General features: G+C 46.4%; 2 protein-coding genes across 2 annotated transcripts in view; one reads left to right on the forward strand and one right to left on the reverse strand.

Moving 5' to 3' along the window:
- On the forward strand, positions 1-13,378 carry Oaz2 (ornithine decarboxylase antizyme 2). The gene is given in 6 exon segments (XM_021172652.3): positions 1-209; positions 9,560-9,635; positions 9,637-9,717; positions 10,872-11,047; positions 11,905-11,990; positions 12,176-13,378. Coding segments are annotated over 6 exon segments (570 nt in total). The 5' UTR covers positions 1-189; the 3' UTR covers positions 12,307-13,378.
- Positions 13,379-14,438: 1,060 nt separating this feature from the next.
- Positions 14,439-20,575, reverse strand: part of Znf609 (zinc finger protein 609) — a 139,166-nt gene continuing 133,029 nt past the window's right edge. Inside the window, exons 8-10 of the mRNA XM_021171766.3 lie at positions 20,264-20,480; positions 19,198-19,276; positions 14,439-18,769 (exon numbers count right to left, since the gene is read on the reverse strand). Of these exons, the coding sequence (XP_021027425.1) occupies positions 19,203-19,276; positions 20,264-20,480 (291 nt within the window). The 3' untranslated portion in view covers positions 14,439-18,769; positions 19,198-19,202. The remainder of the gene's footprint in view (positions 18,770-19,197; positions 19,277-20,263; positions 20,481-20,575) is intronic.

The raw sequence follows: 20,575 nt of genomic DNA on the forward strand, positions 1-20,575 counted from the left end.
GCGGCGGCGGCCGGGGAGGGTCAGTTGGAGGCAGGCGCTCGCTGAGGCAAGAGGAGGGCACTCGGCCCGCGGCCTGACAGGGACTTAGCCCACAGAGACCGGCCCGCGCGCGCGACCCCACACCCACCCACTCGTCCACCTACCCACTCCCCGCGCCGCCTCCTCCCACCCTGAGCAGAGCCACCGAGGATGATAAACACCCAGGACAGGTAACGGCCCGGCGCAGGCTCCCCGCCCCCATCCTCCCTCCGCAGCTCCAGAGGCCTTCGTCCCCCCCCCCCCAGCAGCCTGCCCCCACCCCCCAGGGGGCTCCATCCGCTCCCACTGTTCCTCTTCGCCATCCCTGCCATGCCACCCGAGCCCTGAAATCGGGCCTCCTTCCGTCCTTTAGCCCCCTTCCTCCAGCTCTGCCCATCCCCCTCATCCGGGTTTTCTCCTCGCCCGGAGCCCCCCCTCCCCAAAACCTGGACATAGCCAGTCAGTCGCTCCGTTTTCTTAAGCCCAGCGGGACGGTGCCCAGTTCCCCATACTGTGGGCTTTCTCCCACAGATTCCCCGAATTGGTTCTTATCTTCCCTAAATCTCTCTTACTCTTCCACAAGTCACTTAATCGCTTTAAATCCATTCTGTAGTGAAAATTGCTTCCCAGGCAGACTCCTCTCAGCCCTGCCTGGCTGTCCCCAAAGGCAATCTCTGTCCGGCAGTTCTCAACTCGACCCTTTCCCCCTCTTCCCACCTCCTTGGGTTGTGCAGTCCTACTCTCTTTCCCTACCCTTCTCCAGGTAGGTCCCATTTTCCTGTCTGGGAACCCCCACTCTTTTTATTTCTCTAACACTATGGAGTCCATTCCTGCCCTCCATCCTGTTTTTCCAATGATGTCGCCAACACACTCTTACCCTTTAAACACTACAAAGTCTCAGTTGGAACTCATCTTACGCCCCCCACTCCCTTTCTTTAAAATCATTATATCGCCCAACTTAGTCTGTCTCCTTTCCTGGGAAGATCTTTAAGTGCTACCCCCCTTTAAATTTCACTCCAGGGCCTCCAAAACCAGATCCTGGGCCCTTGGAAGTTATCTACCTCAAGACCCAATCCCTGTTTCCCCCAGGATTTGAAATGCATTATTCTTTTGAAATGGTGTGGGTTTCTTAACTTTCAACCAAAGTAGGCAGAAGTCATCCCTTTAGTTACCCTCTCTTTTTTCCACGTCCTCAGATATCCCACAATTCTGCCCCAGACAGATGCTCTTCTCCAAAGCTATTCCAGAATTTTCCGATCCCTCAGGATTTGTAATGCCACTTGCTTATGTATTATCTTGGCTTCCATTAGCAATTCAGAAATGATTCCTTTGCCTTCCCCTGTAAGGCTCGGTGCTAAACCCTCCAAAACTTTTTTTGAAACCCATTCAGTTCCCATACTAGATCTTTTATCTTCACATTGGACTTTTTATAGCCTCTGACCTTGAGCAAGCAGATCCATTCCTTAAACTGTCAGGATCCCTCCAAAACCAGATGACTTCCTCCTACAAGTCATCTTTCTTGTGGCTGTTTACATAGGGCTCTGCCACTCAAGGGACCTCTGGAAGCTTGGGCTTCTTTTTCACTAAGTGATCTTGATACTCTCGCTTTCCTGCTTGATGCTTCTTCCAGCTCCATCTTTTCTCCAGCTGTGTGTTCCTTACATTTCAGTGTGTCTTAAACCTAGCTAGACATTAAAAACAAACACAAACCAAAAAACCAGTTATCTGTTCTTTCCTAGATTGCTCCAAATGGCCTAAGGTAGAGCCTGGTAAGTGGTGTGTATTCTAAAGCTCTCCAGTTCTCATGTGGAGCCTGAGTTGAAAAATACTCTCAGCCCAAGGAGGCCTTAGCCTTTCTTTATTCCTGCAGTGTTAGCCCCTCTAGTGACAAGCGATTTCTTGGTCTCCTTTTGTTCAGAGTTAGCCTGATAGTGATGGTGTGCACGACTGTGATCCTAGCACTCAGGTGGCAGAGGCAGGTGGGTCTCTGAGTTCAAGACCATTCTGGTCTTTAGATCAAGTTCTATGACAGCTGACAGCCGGGGCTGCACAGAGAAACCCTTTATTTTTTTATTTATTTTTTTAAGAACTCTTCTTTACCTTATGATATATTTATTGCTCCATTTTTGGCCATTTTCTATTCCAACTTCATCTTTCCATATAGGAACCTCATTCACTTCCGATTTCCTGGCTTGTTATGGTTGTGCTTGAGCCAATGTCACCAAACTACCAAACCTTTGCCGGTAGTCCCATCCTCCTTTTTCCTTTTTCCTTTTCCCTTTCCAAGTCTCTCCATGTAGGTCCCCAGAGCATTCCATTCTTTGAGTCTATCTTCTTTAACCCAGTCCTTCACAGCTCAGGAGGTGGAGGTGGGTGTATCCTTGGATGATGCAGGATGCAAAAGGTGCTGTTGTGGTCCGGAAGACTGTGTGTGCTGAGGATGGAGAGCAAGGTTGGAGAGTATGTGAGATGGGTTTTTCCCTGGGGTTGGAAGTGGGTCATTTTAGCGGTCATTCAGGAGCCCTTTGGACTGATGGGGTCTAGGTGCCAAGTCCTTTGCAGCTTGCGCCAGAGATTTGAGTATTTGAGACCAATACTTAAGGACTTTCATGACCTGAGTGTGAGCTTTCCTTGAGTTCTAATTGTGCCGCACTTAGCCAATGTGCTTACATGTAAAAAGTAGGGGGTTGAGTTAGCATAACTTGGAAGGATTATTTCAGCTGCCTAAGTGGCAAAACAGGCTCACTTGTCTCCAGGGCCCTTGCTTTAGTGTGTTGGTAATTTGAGGGGCTTGGCTGTGTGAGGCAGGTGGAGGGAGGAGTCAGTTGGCCTGCCAGGGCCTGGGCAAAAGCTGGTCCTTGGATCAGGCTCTTCTCCTTTGGCCTGGGGGTGGGGTGGGGTGTACAGGGTGTCTGGTTTCTTTGCTTTATGGCAGTCTTGTTTCCATAGTGTGTTTCCCAGCTTCCCTTCTCCTGTGCTGGCCCTTAACTTTCTGAACGGAATCCTGTTGGAGTCTTAGCTGGGGTTCTGATAACAGCCGGATGTTCTTCCCAGGCACTGTTGGTATTTTTAATGTGCACTGTAGGGAGCTGGCTGAGAGTTTAGTTCCCATTGGGTGGGGGATGGGCTTTCCAGCTTCCCTTGCTCCAGTGAAAAATTCAGGAGAGGGAGGCCTACTTCCCTGGAAGAAATAGTTGTGGAGGAGCTGGCAGTGTTTTGAAAACAAGGCTCTTCCTTTCTAGCAGTCAGATTATATCTCCAAAATGTCAGAATTCCTGATGGTGGGGGAAGGAAGAAGAGCAAATACAAGACCCCTTTATTATGTGCTTTGAACAATAGGTTTAAATTGAAAAGGATATCAAGTTTTGTTACCTTACCTTTGCCTGGAGTTGTAGGGGCTGGGACACAGTATCTGACTAGGGCTTGCTTGGTACCCTGTGACAGTTGAGTATGTAGAGTATAGTCAACACTGGCTTGGTTAGCCATATTATAGTCAATCTATATGATGGGCTCTAGAGGAAAACATTAGGCTCCACAGCCGTGTTTTTTGGGGTAGGGAGCTCCCAAGAACATTTTAGGAGCTACCTATAGTATTTTCACTGCATGGCTTCCTCTGTAATGGAATTTCTGTCTCTTTCCAAATAATTTGATATTGTTAATTCTCCTTTCTCATCAGTTTTGCTTGATGAGTGTGGGGCAGTAGGGAGATAGACAGCTAGTATAATCAGAAACACCCCTAAATTGGGTGTATGCTGTAGAAAGCAATGGGGACTATTTATAGCAATTCCCCATTCTGCCAAGAAACCCAAATTTAGCCCTAGAGCTGTGCTTATATATGAAGGAGACTGAGGGGTAGGGCAAGAGGTCTGTTATAAATGAGCATTTATGGGAAAAGCCATTCATTCCTTTCTGAACTGGAGTGCAGTGGTTAGGTTTACAAGGCTCATTGAAAGTGATAGGGGCTGGGACTGGAGACATGGCTTAGTGGTTAAGAGGATCTAGGTTCAATTCCCAGTGTCCAGCATCCCCATAGTAGTTCATAATCATATGTAATATCAACCCTAGGGAATCCAAAACCGCCTTCTGGCCTCCAGAGGTAAAATACCAACATACATAAAATAAGCAGGGCACGGTGGCACACACTTAACCCCAGCACTCAGGAGGCAGAGGCAGGTGGACTCTTTGAGTTTGAGGCCAGTCTGGTCTACAAAGCAAGTTCCAGGACAGCCAGGGCTACACAGAGAAGACCTGTCTTGAAAAAGCAAACCAACAAACAAAAGTGATAAGGCTGGGCATGGCGACACAGGCTTTTAGTCCCAGGAGGCAGTGGTAGACAGATTTCCATCAAGTTTCAGGCCAGCCTGGTCTACATAGTGAATTCTAGACTAGCCAGGGCTACATGGTCAATAAGACATTGGTGGTAAACTATAACAATAAAAAACAAGAACAAAAACAAAACAGGAAGGAAGTTATAGAATAGACTCTAATGGCTCAGTAGACGAGCAAGATAGTTTCCTGCAAACAGCAGCAGCAACAAATGTCTTGTGTAAGAGAAGCTTTAAGAACATTTCCTGGGCCTTTGATATAAACGATGATGTAATCCTGCCCTCAGAGGGGAGGCTGGACTATGTGAAGAGCTAACAGTATAAACTACACTGAAGACTTAAAAATATAAAAATATCTTACAGTGCAGTAGGATTGTTAGCTATCTAGCAACCATAAGTGGCAATAGGGTTGTGCCTGTCATTGGCAGATGTATCAATGTTAGTTGTGTGATTAGCAAACATCTGGTACAGATATTAGGGCTGCGATCAGATGTATGTTTCTTGTAGAAAATCAACTAAAATCTATTTTTGCTTTCAGCCTATAATTCAGAGTGGTGATGTCATTTTTTTTTTTTTATAATCATACTGATTGTGTATACTCCTTTTGGAGCATGTAACAGCTCTGATGAAGTGACTTAATTGACTAATGCATTGCACCATACATGGCATCTCTCAGATGCAGAGAGGAATTGTCAGTTGGAAATCGTTCTCTGTGGTCACTGTAGATTGAAGGTGGCTGACACTTCCTACCTTTCTTCTTGCATCTTTATTGCTAAGTGTGCTTGTAGTTCTGGATTAGTCTTGCTTTACGTAAGGATTACTCATCGGAGATGTTCCTAGCCCTAGAGTACAAACCACCCATGTGAGGGAATTGAGGCTGCCTTGGGTATTGTGTGAAGGAGGATCTGAGAGAGACACAAGTGGGTCAGAAGAAGTGGAGGGAATGAACGTAGAATACTGGGAGTGTTATTTTTGTGTCTTTTCATTTGATACTACCAAGGCCAGCTGATTGATGATCCTCTCTGACAGGCAGTGGGGATGAAATAGAGCAGACCTGAATGGGTTGAGACTTCACTAGAGTGAAAAACTAAACCAAGTTTGAATTCCAACTATTAGATTAGGTTGTGTTTGAGCAAAGTAAAATTAAAAAAAAAGTGTGTGTGGGGGGAGATGACAAAGTCAGTTGGAAGTTTTTTGGACTGTTTTGAGACAAGTTCTCACACCCTTAAATCACCATGTAGCTTTCAACTCAGAGCAATCTCCTGCTTCAGCTTCCAGAGACCTGGGACTACAAATGAGCACTTGTTGAGTTTTTCCTTTTGCTTGTGGTATTGGGTCTTTACATTCTAGGCAGGTAGTCTACCACTGAGCTACATCTCCAGCCCTGGAAGCCCTTTGTTAAGATATTTGATAGCACACTGTAATCCCCACACTTGGGAGATAGAGACAAGCAGGAGGGTCAGAAGTTCAAGGTCATCCTCATGTACGTGGCGAGTTTAAGGCAAGAAAAAAGGTTAAATTCTTGTAATTAGTAAATGCCATCACGATCTAAAAATATGATTTCAATGATAAAAAAATTTGACTTATACATCTGCTACATACAGTGTCTTTTGATAGTCATCATATGAAATTGTGGCTAGCTAGAGACATTTCAGATAGTAGGTCCACAGACACATTGATTGTTGGAGAATCGAACCCAGGGCCCTGTCTACACTAGGCAGACACTCCCAGTCCTCACGGATTCTGTGAAGTAGCAGCAGTAAGTGAACTGTGTATAGGTGACCTGAGGTGTGTTTCCAGGGGGAGGTCCTTTAACAGCTGAGGAAACAAGAGGCTTTAACATCAGCTCTAAGCTCCAGTGTCTTGATCTGCCTTGGATGTGGATACCAGACACTTCATTTCCAGTATGCTCTATTTGCTCTTCTCAAAAGCAGGACTGGGTCAGCTGGATGTCTGGGTACAGTATATACAGTTGACTTCTCTTAACCTATCTTTTTTGCGCCTCTGGCCTTAAACTTTAAAAAAGAATGTTTAAGTTACATTAATTTATTGTGTGTGTGCATAGTGTATGGAGGGCCAAAGGCTAGTTTGTTTTTCCATGTGGGATCAAGGGGTTGAACTGAGGTCCTCAGGCTTGGTGGCAAGGCTTTACCTGTTGAGCTTTCTCTTCCATCTCATGCTAGATTAAATTTAAATCATCTTTTTGGTGTAAGGATTAAGTCATTTCTGCCCCCTAGTGGAATGACTAAAATCTGTGGAAGGATTGGCAAAAGCTGAAATAAAACCAAATTGAGTACGAAATCTTTTCTATCTTGTCTTAGAGAGACTTGTCTTTAAGACTCCACATTCTCAAGCTGGCCATTGATGGTAACACACCTTCAATCCCAGCACCCAGGTGGCAGGGGCAGGTGATCTCTTGAGTTCAAGCCCAGTCTGGCCTACAGATCCGGAGTTCCAAGATAGCCAGGGTTACACAGAGAAGCCTGGGATGGGGGTGGTGGAGGGAAGAGGGGGCAATTCTCTTGTTCTTAAATTCTTTCAAAATCTTTTAAATTTCATTCATCATGATTTTGATATATCATTTGAACACTATCAGAAGAGAAGGTTGTTACCAGGCAGTTTCATGTTCTATAATTGCTATGTCCCATCACTCATCCCTTAAGAAATGACAATCAGATGTTTTGAGTATCGTAATCTGACATTCGGGTAACTAGTAATCAGTGTGTCATAATGCACAGTAAAGAGACTTCTTAGTGACCTCATGTCGTGTCTACCCAGTTGGGGAACTGGTCCTGGATACATACCTACTTCTACAGGGTTTTTAGAACAGCAGAGCTTGTATGTGATGATCCTGTGTGTGTGTGTGTGTGTGTGTGTGTGTGAGAGAGAGAGAGAGAGAGAGAGAGAGAGAGAGAGAGAGAGAAGGGGTGGGAGAGGAGTAGGGGGTGATCTGTTATCAAGGTGTGAACTTGTTGCATTTATTGATAAAGAAACCAGAAGTATCCCAGGTTTACAGATTAGTGTAGGAAAAGGAGGGTAGACACTAGGGATTATTTCTAGGAAAACAAAGAGTGCCCCTGCCCTTCCATCACTAAACTGATTCTTTCTAGGGGTGGCCTATTGTTTCTGCCATTTCTGATCATGAATTAGTTAGGAATTGGGATGCTGGTTGGAATGTAAGGTTTATGTCCAGTTAACTCAGAAGTCTGGCAGCAGAATTCTAGGATTGCAAGGACCTTGGTGATCTAGTTGTTTTATAAATCCAAACAGTTCTAGTATGCAAGGGATCTTCTTCTTGTCACAGATGGGACTTGTTTAGTCCTTGGGATAGTTCTGCCAGTGTATGCTAGCCAGCCAGCCAGCCAGCTATTTTCCCCAGTAGCCCAGCCTTTTGGTACCCCTACAGAACCTCAACAAAGGGTTAAGAGGGGGAGCTTCTCAGATGGGGTTTGGGGAATTCCTGACCTGAAGAAAAATTTGTTTTATTTGCCTGGACATCGATATTCTGTTCCTTACTATTTTACTAGGGGAAATTACAATAACTTTGTCTAAAGTAGAAAACAGAGCCTGTCCTTGTCCAGTAGCTGTTGCTAAAACTAAGAGTTGAGAAGTATTCCCTGAGGAAGGCAAGAGGTGGGATATGTAATGATGTGCAGATGAGGACACCACTGCAGGAGTTTAGTCTCTCAAATACTGTAGCATGTTTTAGAACCCCAGTTGGAATCCCCGGAGAAGACACACTGAGAAGTGAGAAGTTAGTCAGGGTGGGCTTGCATCCCTGCCTCAGCTACATCAATGCAAGCCTGGTGGTGGTTAGCTATGTTTAGTTTTGTTGAGTTTCAGTTACAAGAACTTTACACCAGCAAACCATGCACCATTTCAGTGAGGAAAAAAGCCCCAATTTCTAGCAAATACTGATTTCTGTAGTGTAGATATACTACACACACTTGGCTGGTTCAACACTGATAACAGTTGTGTAGGGAGATGGCTGTAGCACTCCCATTCACTAGTTCCCTATGTGGCACTGTGTTGTAGCTATGGGACAGGTCTGCTCCTGAGTCATGATACACATCACAGATTTCCTCTTTCCCTGTCATTAAGCCAGAACCAAAGATGGCAATAGTTTTGTGTTTTCCTGAAAATTAACGTGGCTTTCAGCCAGGCAGTGGTGATGAACACCTTTAATCCCAGCACTCAGAAAGCAGAGGCAGGCATACCTCCTAATTCAAGGCCAGCCCGGACTACATATTGAGTTCCAGGACAGCCAGGGCTGCACAGAGAAACCCTGTCTTGAAAAAAAATGGCTGACACATGTGGTGGCAACAGATCTTTTCTTGTGCCTGTGTCTGTTTTGACAGTGTCAGTATTACCTATGTTCTCATGCTTCGTTCATAAGCCTAGAGCAATTTGGGGCCCCTCTCTCCTCTCCCTTTCTCTCTCCCTCTCTAATTGCAGTTCCTTTGCTGAGATGAAGGATGGGAAAGTGAGTAGCCTGGGTAGTTTCTCAGCCCATAGTACCCAGCCCATGTTGACACTTCATTTTAGGCTCAGTGATTGTGCTGTATTGGTGACTAAAGCACAGATGGTTAAGGAAAGAGACTGATTAGGGGACATGATGCTGGAGACTTAGCAGCCAAGCTAGGATGGAGTAAATCTCATGTCAAGAGCTTACTGATGTTTGATAGTAATCCTCTGGTCAGATACATCCAGCAGGACTCCCTTGGACTTCTGGGACAGTATGCCTCTTGATAAAGTAGCATTTGTAGTAGTTTAAGAAAGAATTAAGCCAGGTGGTGGTTGTGCACGCCTTTGATCCCAGCACTTGGGAGGCAGAGGCAGGTGGATTTCTGAGTTCGAGGCCAGCCTGGTCTACAGAGTGAGTTCCATCCAGGACAGCCAGGGCTACACAGAGAAACCCTGTCTTGAAAAACAAAACAAGAGGCAGAGGCAGGTGAATTTCTGAGTCCGAGGCCAGCCTGGTCTACAGAGTGAGTTCCAGTATAGCCAGGGCTATACAGAGAAACCCTGTTTCGAAAAAACAAACAAACAAACAAAAAAAAAAAAAAAAGAAAGAAAAAAAGAAAGAAAGGAAGAAGAAGAAAGAACTTGAGTAGTGGGGAAGTCATAGAATACTTGGGTAGGCAGAGGAGGGCGGGGCTGGAGGGTATGGACTGAATGTCCTCGTGTTTACTGTCTGACTTTCTGTCTCTTTGCAGTAGTATTTTGCCGTTGAGTAACTGTCCCCAGCTCCAGTGCTGCAGGCACATTGTTCCAGGGCCTCTGTGGTGCTCCTGATGCCCCTCACCCACTGTCGAAGATCCCCGGTGGGCGAGGGGGCGGCAGGGATCCTTCTCTCTCAGCTCTAATATATAAGGTAAGGAGGACCTTGTATAGAAGCTTGGGTGGAGTCTCCCAGATCCCACAGAGCAGCTGCTCAAATGCTTAATTTTTCCTTAGTGTTCTCTTAGGCAGAAGTAGTAGGGTGGCGGAGGGAAAACGGGAACTGTTAACTTTTAAAATTGAAGCTGTGTGTGCTTTATTGGAATCCTAGAGGGAGAATCATTAATACTGCTTGTTGCCTTTTAATCTAATGGTGGTTGAGACCCAGGACCCAGTTCAGCTTCTTTCTTAGGTTAGGAATGGAAAGTTAGCAGGGCATGAGAATTCTGTGCATAAGGACTTGAGTGCTGGGATCACAGGCGTATATTCCATGCCCAGCTATCTTTTACTTAAAGGCAAGACCTCAGGCCACACATGGTAGCTTAAGCCTTTAAGTATAACACTTTGGAGCAAAGGCAGGTGGATCTCTAGGAGTTCCAGGCCAGTCAGGGCTATATAGTGAGATACTGTCTTAAAAACAAAATGCCTTATGTAGTCCAGGCTGGCCTTTAACTCATAATCCTCCTGCTCCAGTGTAGCAATACTAGAACTTCATGTTTTTATTATTTTTCTCTTAAAGAAGGTACAGCTCTGACAAACTGTCAGATTAGGAATACCTAGGTTTTAATTTCAGCTTTGCATTTATTACTGCAGGAACCATGGGCCAGTTGCTAAATTGCTCTTGCCTTGTTAGTTCTTTTTTTTTGTTGTTATTTTTCAAGACAGGGTTTCTCTATGTAGCCCTGGTTGTCCTGGAACTCACTCTGTAGACCAGGCTGGCCTCAAACTCAGAAATCCGCCTGCCTCTGCCTCCTGAGTGCTGGGATTAAAGGCGTGTGCTACCACGCCTGGCTTATTGGTTCATATTTAAGGTAGAGATATTAGTACATGAATATTACTTTGCATAGTACTCAGTACTTGGTTTGTTCTGAGTAAAGATTTCCTTTTCCATCTTATTCTGGCCTTTATCAACAGCAGCTGTTCTTAGAAATGGTTGTAATTGGCTGACCTAGAGGTCTGTATTTTTGAAATGACCCTGATTCACACTGCCCTGAGAATGGCCCAAGGGATGCAGCACCCTTGGTTTAGGGAGCATAGGATGAGGCCAGTAGTAGAGATCCTGTCCTCTGCCCTAACTTTCCCTCCCAGGACGAGAAGCTCACTGTAACCCAGGACCTCCCCGTGAACGATGGAAAACCTCACATCGTCCACTTCCAGTATGAGGTCACCGAGGTGAAGGTCTCTTCCTGGGATGCAGTCCTGTCCAGCCAGAGCCTGTTTGTAGAAATCCCAGATGGATTATTAGCTGATGGGAGCAAAGAAGGGTAAGGCAACAATCAAGAGAATGTCTGTTGGGGATAGCAGCTTTATAGGGGAGTCTATACCTTCTCCCTCTGAGCTCTAGTAGATGTTTTGTTGTAAGTTACTTTTAGCTAGGAAATCAGGCCTGCTCTAGGTTATAATTAAAGCAAATTGTTAGCATATTAGCCAGTCACCCACCAGTTTATCAGATTCCCGGAAGATATCAAGTTCCCCTTGATCCTCCATACAAAGAAAGGTGCAATTCCAAAGACCAGGGAATACAGGTAGAATGGTGGAATTTTATTGGATTAGGCACTGTTCTTGTAGTAACCAGTGTAAAATACAGTCCCAGGACATTCTCTTGACTGATCCCAGTTTCTATGTTTTTTTGAGACAGGCTTTTACTTTATTGTCCTGATTGTCTTGGAACTGTGTAGACCAGACTAGCCTTGAACTCAAAGAGATCCACTGCCTCTGTCTCCAGAGTGCTAGATTAAAGGTGTGAGTCACCAAACCTGGCCTCAAGTTTATTGAGGAAACTGGGCTCAGAGTATTCCTGTCAGTGTAATGACCACAGTAAGCTGGGCTCTGTTAAAGGCCCCACTTTCTCTTGTGATTTGCATTTCTTAAGTCAGTATTATTATCAGATGAAGAAATCAAGTTATCAGGAGAGAGAAGCTCCCCCCCGCCCCCCCCCCCCCCAGGTCTGTGACTTATTTTTCTCTTCACGTAGGGCTCTAGGTTGAGATCTTCAAGTGGGAATCTTTCTTTGGAGATTCTGGATTAATTTTGTGGTCTTTAGGCTCAGATGGTCCTTTTAAAGGGGGGTTGGGGAGGAAGTTTGAGGTGGTAGTGGACCTGAGCAGTGCTGTTTCTGCAGATTATTAGCACTGCTAGAGTTTGCTGAGGAGAAGATGAAAGTGAACTACGTCTTCATCTGCTTCAGGAAGGGCCGGGAAGACAGAGGTGAGCAGTCAGAACAGTCTGACACCTATGCAGAGGGCTGTACACCGTGTACATTTGCCTTACCAAGCTGGAGAGTTGTGGCTAAGGGGAAGTTCCTGAGGACCTAGTATTTGTTTGTTTGATCTTTGGAGTTTTCCCTGGATTTGAGCCTCATCAGAGTCCCTTCTATGCTTCATTTTCTGCAGCTCCACTCCTGAAGACGTTCAGCTTCTTGGGCTTTGAGATTGTGCGTCCAGGTCATCCCTGTGTCCCCTCTCGGCCAGATGTGATGTTTATGGTTTACCCCCTGGACCAGAACTTGTCTGATGAGGACTAATGGTCACAGAGGATGCTTTGCCTAAGAGCCACAGTGGGGGAAGAGGGGACGTTAGGCAGCCTTGGGACAGAGGAGAGGGTCTCTGGCTGTCTAGGGAAGGACATTGAGGGGCTCAGGTTGAGGGTTGCCCATTGTGTTCTCGGAGTTGACTCGTTGAAATTGTTTTCCATAAAGAACAGTATAAGCATATTATTCACATGTAATCACCAATAGTAAATGAAGATGTTTATGAACTGGCATTAGAAGCTTTTTAAACTGCGCTGTGATGTGCTCCATCTACCCTAGGGGAGGACATTGCCTGCAGGGGCGGGACTGCCGGGCCCAGGACAGGCCTGGAGGGCTGGTGGGCAGGACTGTCAGGCTCAGGTCTCCTTGGAGTTGGGCTTTCTTCTTTTGGTTTTGAAGACTTAGGTATTTTCTTTCTTTGCTCCTTGTCATCCAGGGGCTCCTGAGTGTAGGCTTTAGCTCCTGGGCAGTGTCCTTGGGTTGTCTTCAACACTCCACCTTGAGCTTCTGGCATTTTGTGTCTGGCCTGGTGTAAGCAGGTCTGACCTTGCTTTCTTTACAGCTTAGTGTTATTCTGGCATTTGGTTAAGCTGGCTTAATCTGTTTAATGTTACCAGTACATTTTAAATAGGGGCATTGAAACTCACTCCCCCACACCAGGGCTTTTTTGGGGGTGCCTGGGCCTTAAGAAACTAGCCAAACTACATCTCAAGTTACCACCAGAGCTCTTGCCTCTGTGGCCTAGGCCCCAGGATCTCTTTCCTTGCAAGAGCAGAGAGGAAGAATACCAAACTCAGGGCCTGGGGTTTGTGGGGGAGCCTGTTCTTAGCGCCTGGATGCCTCTGGCTGGCCAAGCACAGTACTGCCTGCCTCCTTAACAGGTTCAGAACAGTGCCTGCGCTGCAGAGCCGAGAGGTAGGGCTGGACTGCAGAAATGGCCTGCCTTTTACTGCTTTCACCAAACAGCTTGTTCTAAAGAGAAAAGGGAGAGAGATCTACATTGGGTGTGGGGTGTCAGGGAGGCAAGTGTGTTGTGTTACTGTGTCAATAAACTGATTTAAAGTTGTGGTTGGTCTGTCTTTTTATTCCTGTACCAGGACCAACTTCCTGTCACAACCAGAGCTTAAACATAAGTATGGTACATACTTCTCAGGGACAAGGCTGCTTGCTGCTGGTCTCTGGGGCCATGTTATACTGTGACATTCAGGGTTGCTAGGGGTGGCACACACTAAGTGCCCATGGAGAGAGAGGTGCATACGTAACACTTTCCTATGTAGTATTGACTAACTCAAATCCAGTTGTTACACACAGGGGTTGGGCTTAAAACTTTACTTTTTATGGTACTGCCTAACTTTATTCCTGAAGTCTTTGTTTCCTTGTTGACGAAAGCTTGTGTCAGCCTTCCTGCCGTAGCCTCTGCAGTGCACACTCTAAGTGGCACATTCTGTTCCAGTTTAGTTTTGTCTTCTTGGAGCCCAGTGTTCTATGGCATGTCTTCTGGTCCCTTTGTATCATCACCAGCATGAGGAATCAGTCATCTCGCAGTGGTCCTGGAGAGGGATCTAAGCAGGCCCCTGCCTCACTTCTCAAGAGTTCTCACAGGCACTCCTTCCCCTCAAGGCCTGTAGATTTACAATTGCCTTATAGTCATCCTTTAGTTTCTTTACAGGCTTTGCCCAATTTTCAGTTTTTCTTTTTCTTTTTTTTTGGTTTGTCGAGACAGGGTTTCTCTGTGTAGCCCTGGCTGTCCTGGAACTCAGAAATCCGCCTGCCTCTGCCTCCCAAGTGCTCAGCTTGTTTTTCATGGAGCTTACCTGTACTGTATTTAGCCATTTAGCCAAGTCACTAAACTTAGGTTCGACCTGCACATGGCATTTCTTCAAAGTCATTCACTTGAAAATACCCTCCATCAAACAGATGACTGCTAGAGGCAAGAGTCAAATGTAAAACCTGAGATACACATTCACAGATAAATAGGGGTAACAGTCCTTTACTGTCAGCTCACAAAGCAGAGGGAACACACTGTGTTTCTTCTGCTACTGTATGCAGATTCTTCCTGTTAACAGCCAGTGAAACAGGCTGACTTGGAAACCATATACCTACCCAAAGAGTTCTCTGGCAAAAAAATAAATTAAAAATAAAAAGGATTATTGAAGCCCACCACTGACAACATAATCATTGTAAAGCAGGCAGCAGCACTTCTTTTTTTTTTTTTTTTTTTAAAAAGCAACTTAGAAAGTAGAAAATTTGGGGGTGATGAAGAAGAGAGATAGGGGAGATACGTGAAAGGCAAACTTTAGTCTAAATGTAAGAACAGGGACATTAAAAACTTTATTCAATAAATACAACAAATAATTTAAAAATATACTTCAATTCCAAAGCCAATTAAGAAAAGGAAGTAGAAACAAAGGGGAAAGGGAAGAGGAGGTATGGAAAGAAGGAAGGCTGAACGTGATTTGGCTGGGCTGTTTCAGACAGTATCACTATTTGAGTCTCAAAAGCTCTTACCAATAGATCCTTAGCCCTTGAGGGTAACCACGGGAGTCCAGGAGCAATCCTGGGACCAGCAGACTTCTGAGGCTAGGATGGGTACAGATAGTATAGGGTGGAGTGCTGGGTGGGGGTTGTGGGGGTGAGGGAGAGGGGGACAGGGCGGGAGATTTCCCACTTGTTCCTAAAAACCTTTCATTCTAACGCCCAGGTAAGTTTAAGTAGTGCAAAATCTCAGGCAGAGAGCTCCCAGGTGCATAGTTTCATAGATGAATGAATGTCCCAAGCCAAGGGCCTCTGGGAGGCAGGTCCCAGAGCACCCAGGGGTCCAAAGCCACTTTGGTGAATGAGATCTAAGGGTTTAAAAAAAGAGGTCAGGATACAGGATCAGCCAGTGGCCAAGGTGGAAAACAATGCTGGAAAGGAAGAAGCTACAGGGCAGGTGGGCACACTGGGTTCAACAGCTTGCTGTCAGCCAGGAAAGGGGAAGCTGAGGTGGGTATGGAGCAGGGCTAGAGAAAAGACAGGGAAGCTGAGGGGGAACAGAACAGCTAGGGGAGGAGGCAGCAGCTCAGCAGCAAACTCCAGGAGAAATAACCAGCAGCCCTCACAGATTTGTGATTGTCTCTTAAAAAGATTTATTTTCTCTTCTTGCCTGAATGTACAAAGGCAAAAAGAGTACAGTTTGTATATATATATATTTATATATATATATATATATATATAAAAAAACAAGGAACTTGGTAATGTACACTTTACAGAAGGGAAGAATCAGGAAGACTGAAATTAAATTCAACAGAGCAACGCCAATGGAACAAAAGCTATGAACAGCAACACTGTCCCTCCAGCCCGAGCCTCCAGCTTGCCCCAACCTGCTCCCAACGGGAGGGCTGAGCACCAAGGCAAGCGGGTGGGCTGGGGCAGGAGGGGCTGGGGATAAGGCCTGGGAGGGGCCCATGGCAGGGAATCACTGGAAAGTTTCCTTGGATGCCCTAGTGATAAATGACAAAGGCCCAGAATTAGGGCCAGCTAGCTGCCCAGCCGAATCTTGGGGGCCATCAGAGTACACAGATAAGGTACATGGGGTAGGTGATGAGGCCTCAAATCTATATCCAATTCTCTAGCCCTTCTGCAGTCTTAGCTAACTCCCTTAAACTAAGTCCCCCGCCCCCTGGAGCCTGGAGAGAAGGTGCATGAAAGGATCATTTCACAGGGTACCCTCTTACCCTTCTACGCTTCTTTGACCTTGAGATGTGTGGAGAGAGTAGGCTAAGAGGAGACTACATGTACAAGTATAACATGGGGAAATGAGGAAGTAGATGTGAATCCTAAGCAGCAGCTGGCAATCGGTAGCTGCCCTTCCTCAGGGTGAGGCCCCTACTTCCTATAGCTTCTCTTCCACATGAGTCCCTGGAGATCATTAAGAGCAAGAGCATGGGCAGGGTGGCTTAGTGAAAGGCTTGGCTTGGTGGTCTGCACCAGATCCTGTCTTTCTGACTAGGAGTGGAGGTGGACAGTTTTGAAGCACTAGTCAGGAATTTCCACAGCTGTAGCTGTGTATGTAATACTACTTCAGAGCGGGAAGACTGGACTCAGACTAGGGACCAGGAGGATGGAGCTGAGAACATAGGGTCAGTTTTCTACTGCTAATCTCCTTTCAGAGCAGCACCTGTTTTTCAAGGGGCACTTGGGTAGAGGGAACAAAAAGCTGACTTGTTTCTATCGGGAAGAGGGGAGAGAGACAGACAGAGGGGGGGAGGGAGGGGAAGGGGAGAGAGAGAAAGCTGTTCCTTCTGCAGGATCTAAGGCTGTCTTGCAAATACAGACACACCTCTGTTATAAATGAAGTGGAAAGGGCTGGAATGTGGGCCATGCCTACCCAGGGAAAAACAAAATTGCTCCAATGGTTTTTTTTGTTTTTTTTTTTTTACAATATGTACAAAGCACACTGCAAACCAGTGCCACAGATACATACAAAACACAATGTTTAAAAAAAAAAAAAAAAAAAAAAAACAGGAACAGATGGGAGCATGGCTCTACTCACTAGAGTCTTGTGGGGAGAAGCATAATTAGGCGACAGTCACTTTCTTAGTAAGGGTAATGGATTAGATAAGATGTTATCTCCAACATCTATCTCCATGAATGAAAGGGGGTCACTGCCCAGACTCCTGCCGGGGCAGCATGTGGCAGAGGGGACAATGGTGGTGAGGAGGCTGTTTAGACAAAAGGATTTTCCCAAGTGCCCAGAACCCAACTCAAACAAAAACAAGGACTTGGAAACAGGAAAGGTTTGGAGGTCAGAGGTGCTAACTACCAAAGCCTGATTATATACAGGGAGGGTTCATGGGTTCTTGGGAGCTAGCTTCTCTTGGGCTTTGTGCTTAATGTCTCCTACCACCCCACTTTCCCAAAGAAGTTAGAGCCACCTACCTTCCTGCTCTCAAACTGTCACTTTTGACATGCTTGTTTCAAGCTCCCGATTAGCCTAAGCTGGTATCTGTGCATCTTTCTCTCTCTCTTGCAGTCCAAAGGGCAAAAACAGGAGGAAAGGGTTTCAAAGGGATGGTACCCTGCAATAGCAAAGAACTAAAAAACATCCCACATGCTGGGAAGACGTGACTCCAACAAAGCTAGGTCATCACTTTTCCCTAACATGACTTTGTAGCTCAGGAGAACATAGAAATGCCTGCCACCTCAGAGCCTGTGGCACTGTGTCCACTCTGTCCTGTGTCCACTCTGACCTGGGCATATAATGTTTGGATTTGCTGTTTTAGGGTCTAAGGAGCAAATCATCTCCCTTGGCCAGTGGCCCCTAAAACATAAACGGGTGTTACAAAGACACTCCTCATATTGGCACGTACGGAGTTACAGAGTGACTGTATAAAATCATGTACCTGTAGACAGAGGAACTGGGATGGATGGATACATTTGTGACCCTAAATGAGAAGGATACTCAGATAACTGACTGTCTCCAAGAACAGCCTGCCTTCTGGTTTCTGCTCTAAAGTGATGTGGCAGGCTCCAAGGTTACCCATGCTGGGAGGAAGTCTATTAATACTGCCTGAGTTGTAGAAGCCAAGCAGTAGAAGAGGTGAGGTCAGTATGGGGAATCCCCCCTGGGAAAGGCACCAAGGGGTTAAAAAAGAAAGAGAAAGGGGCAAGGAGTTGGGAGATCTGGAAAGCAGCAGGAATTTTGGTGAGGAAGCAGATTCAGTTTCACAGACTCCACTTATGCTCCAGTTCCTCCCAGCATCCCCAGGGAGCCTGTGCTGGTGCTAGAACCCCTGTCTTCCACCTGACAGGAGCACAAGACTCTGATGGGGCAAGTGTCTTACTCTCCCCTTTACAGGTTAGGCTCTGAGCATTTATCTGTGCTCACATCAGAGGGGGATGTCTCCACATTTGAAGACCTTGTCTTCGCAATTACAGAGGAAACAGCTCCCTACTTCTTTCCTGAGATTCTAATTTCTCCACGTGCTGCCAGTTCCCAGGGCCCAAACCACTGAGGAGATGTGGAATCTGGTTTATGGTGGTAATGACAGTGAGGGGTATGGCTGCTGTGCTGTCTTCAGACTTTATCCCGTGCTTGGGGTCCCTCCCAGGTGTGTGGTGCTGCTCTGGCAGCAGACCAGGGGCTAAGGTAACAGAGCAGTCATTTCTCTGGGATGAGGCTGAGTTCTCTCAGTTGCTCCTATGCCTTCATCTCCATAGATGACCACAACAAAACTGTGGCTGAGAGAATAAATATTTTTGCAAAGTACCAGTTCTCCAGCTCCTGAGGAAGAGGGAGGGTCGGGGGTCGGAGGGTCTAGTGGAGGTGAGGCAACCAAGGGTCTGCCTTCAGTCACGGTCGGAATGGCAAACAGGATGATCAACACCGTAACTGATGGTAAGATGGCACCTCCAGAATCACCTCGAATGAGCCAGTCTGGCCCATGAAGCTGACTTCATCTGGGCACTTGGTGTTCTGCGAAGGAAACACACAGATAAAACAGCTAATTGCGGTCTGCTGGTATCACAACCACAAGATGGCGCTCAAAGAAAATGAACTGGGGCTGGCAAATGGTTTAGTGAGTAAGGGTGCTTGCTGCCAAGCGTGAGATGAATTCCATCACCCACAGTCTGAAGAGGGGACTCCCTGTAAACTGTTCTGTGAGCTCTGCTCACAAGTACTACCCTTCACAACAACGTTAAAAACACCATCTGGTGCTGGTCCTCCGCAGGCCTTCAAATGCACATAGCTTCACAAGAGGCTGCTGTCACAGGCCTGGCCAACAGTCTCCCTTTTCCAGATTACTGACATCACATAGTTAACCCTCACTTGCAGGGATTCTGTGGATTCAAGTAGCACTACCCCTGTTAATCTGTCACTACAGATTAACAAAATCTACTTACCATTCTCACCTCCGGGGGGGTGGGTAGAGTGAGGGAGTTGAGCCTTGCTGGCTGGCAACAATGGCTGTAGAAGAAAGCCCTGGGCAAGCAGAGAACATATTAATATAGCACTCAGGAAGTCACCCTTCACAAGTTGGCTCGCTGTGAGGAGCTTCCCCTTAAATTCCCCTACCTAGTGCCATTGGATTTTTGGGGTGCCAACAGCTTGTTTCTCTCTAGTGGTTCCTTACTCTGATGAATAATGAGAGCTCCCAAGCTCCAGGGAAGAAATAAGTCCCAGCCTAAAGCAAGGTATTTTAGGGCTCGGCAGAGTGTTTAAGAGAGGATCTCTGTATGTGTGTGTTGTACATGTGTGGAGGTCATAGGACAACTGAGTATCTTTTTTTCTTTTTGCTTTTTCGAGACAGGATTTCTCTGTATAGCCCTGGCTGTCCTGGAACTCACTTTGTAGACCAGGCTGGCCTCGAACTCAGAAATCCGCCTGCCTCTGCCTCCCAAGTGCTGGGATTAAAGGCGTGCGCCACCATGCCTGGCAGCTGAGTGTCATTCTTAAAGTGCCTTCTGTCTTTTGTTTGAGACAAGGCCTTCCACTAGCTTGGAACTTTGCCAAGTAGGCTAGGCTGGCTGGCCAGTGAGCTCCAGGGATCTGCCTGTTTTCCTTCCACCTGATCACTGTAGTTACAAGCACACACCACCACATCTGTCTTATTACATGGATTTTGAGGACTAAATTCAGGTCCTCTGCTTATAAGGCAAGTGCTTCACTAAGTCTTCTTCCCATTCCACTTTGAATTTATTTTTATATTACTGCTTCAACATCCTGAGTGGTGGGAATCTCAGATTAGAAATCTGGGGGTACCCAGCACTCATGAGGCAGAGGCAGGCGGATTTCTGAGTTCGAGGCCAGCCTGGTCTACAAAGTGAGTTCCAGGACAGCCAGAGCTACACAGAGAAACCCTGTCTCGAAAAAACAAAATCTGGGGGTGAAAAAGATTCTTTGAGGGCAGGGGCCTTGTTACAGGGACTACTACTGAAATGGAAACAAAGCTGGAGGAAGGAGCCTTACCTGCGGCATAGGGTAGGTTGTACTGTGCTGGGAGCAAGGAATAGCCCAAGTGGTGGTGGTGGTGGTGTGTGGACATCAGGCGCTGGGAAGGGGATGTGCGGGGCCGGTCGGCACTCCTGTCAGCACCTCCTGCTCCCGCAACACTGCCACAGCTGCCACCACCCCCAACCACCCCACAGCCTCCTCGATCTCTCTCCTGAGAATTTTTATCACTTATCTGGAAAGGAAAGGAGACATATCAAGACACTATAATGAGATATAGACGCACTAGTGATCTAACCAGTGTCCTATATTATTGACTCTAAAACTGCA

The sequence above is a fragment of the Mus caroli genome, unplaced genomic scaffold (genome assembly GCF_978045245.1).
Source record: "Mus caroli unplaced genomic scaffold, Mus_caroli_1 scaffold_11, whole genome shotgun sequence".
NCBI classification, from domain to species: domain Eukaryota; kingdom Metazoa; phylum Chordata; class Mammalia; order Rodentia; family Muridae; genus Mus; species Mus caroli.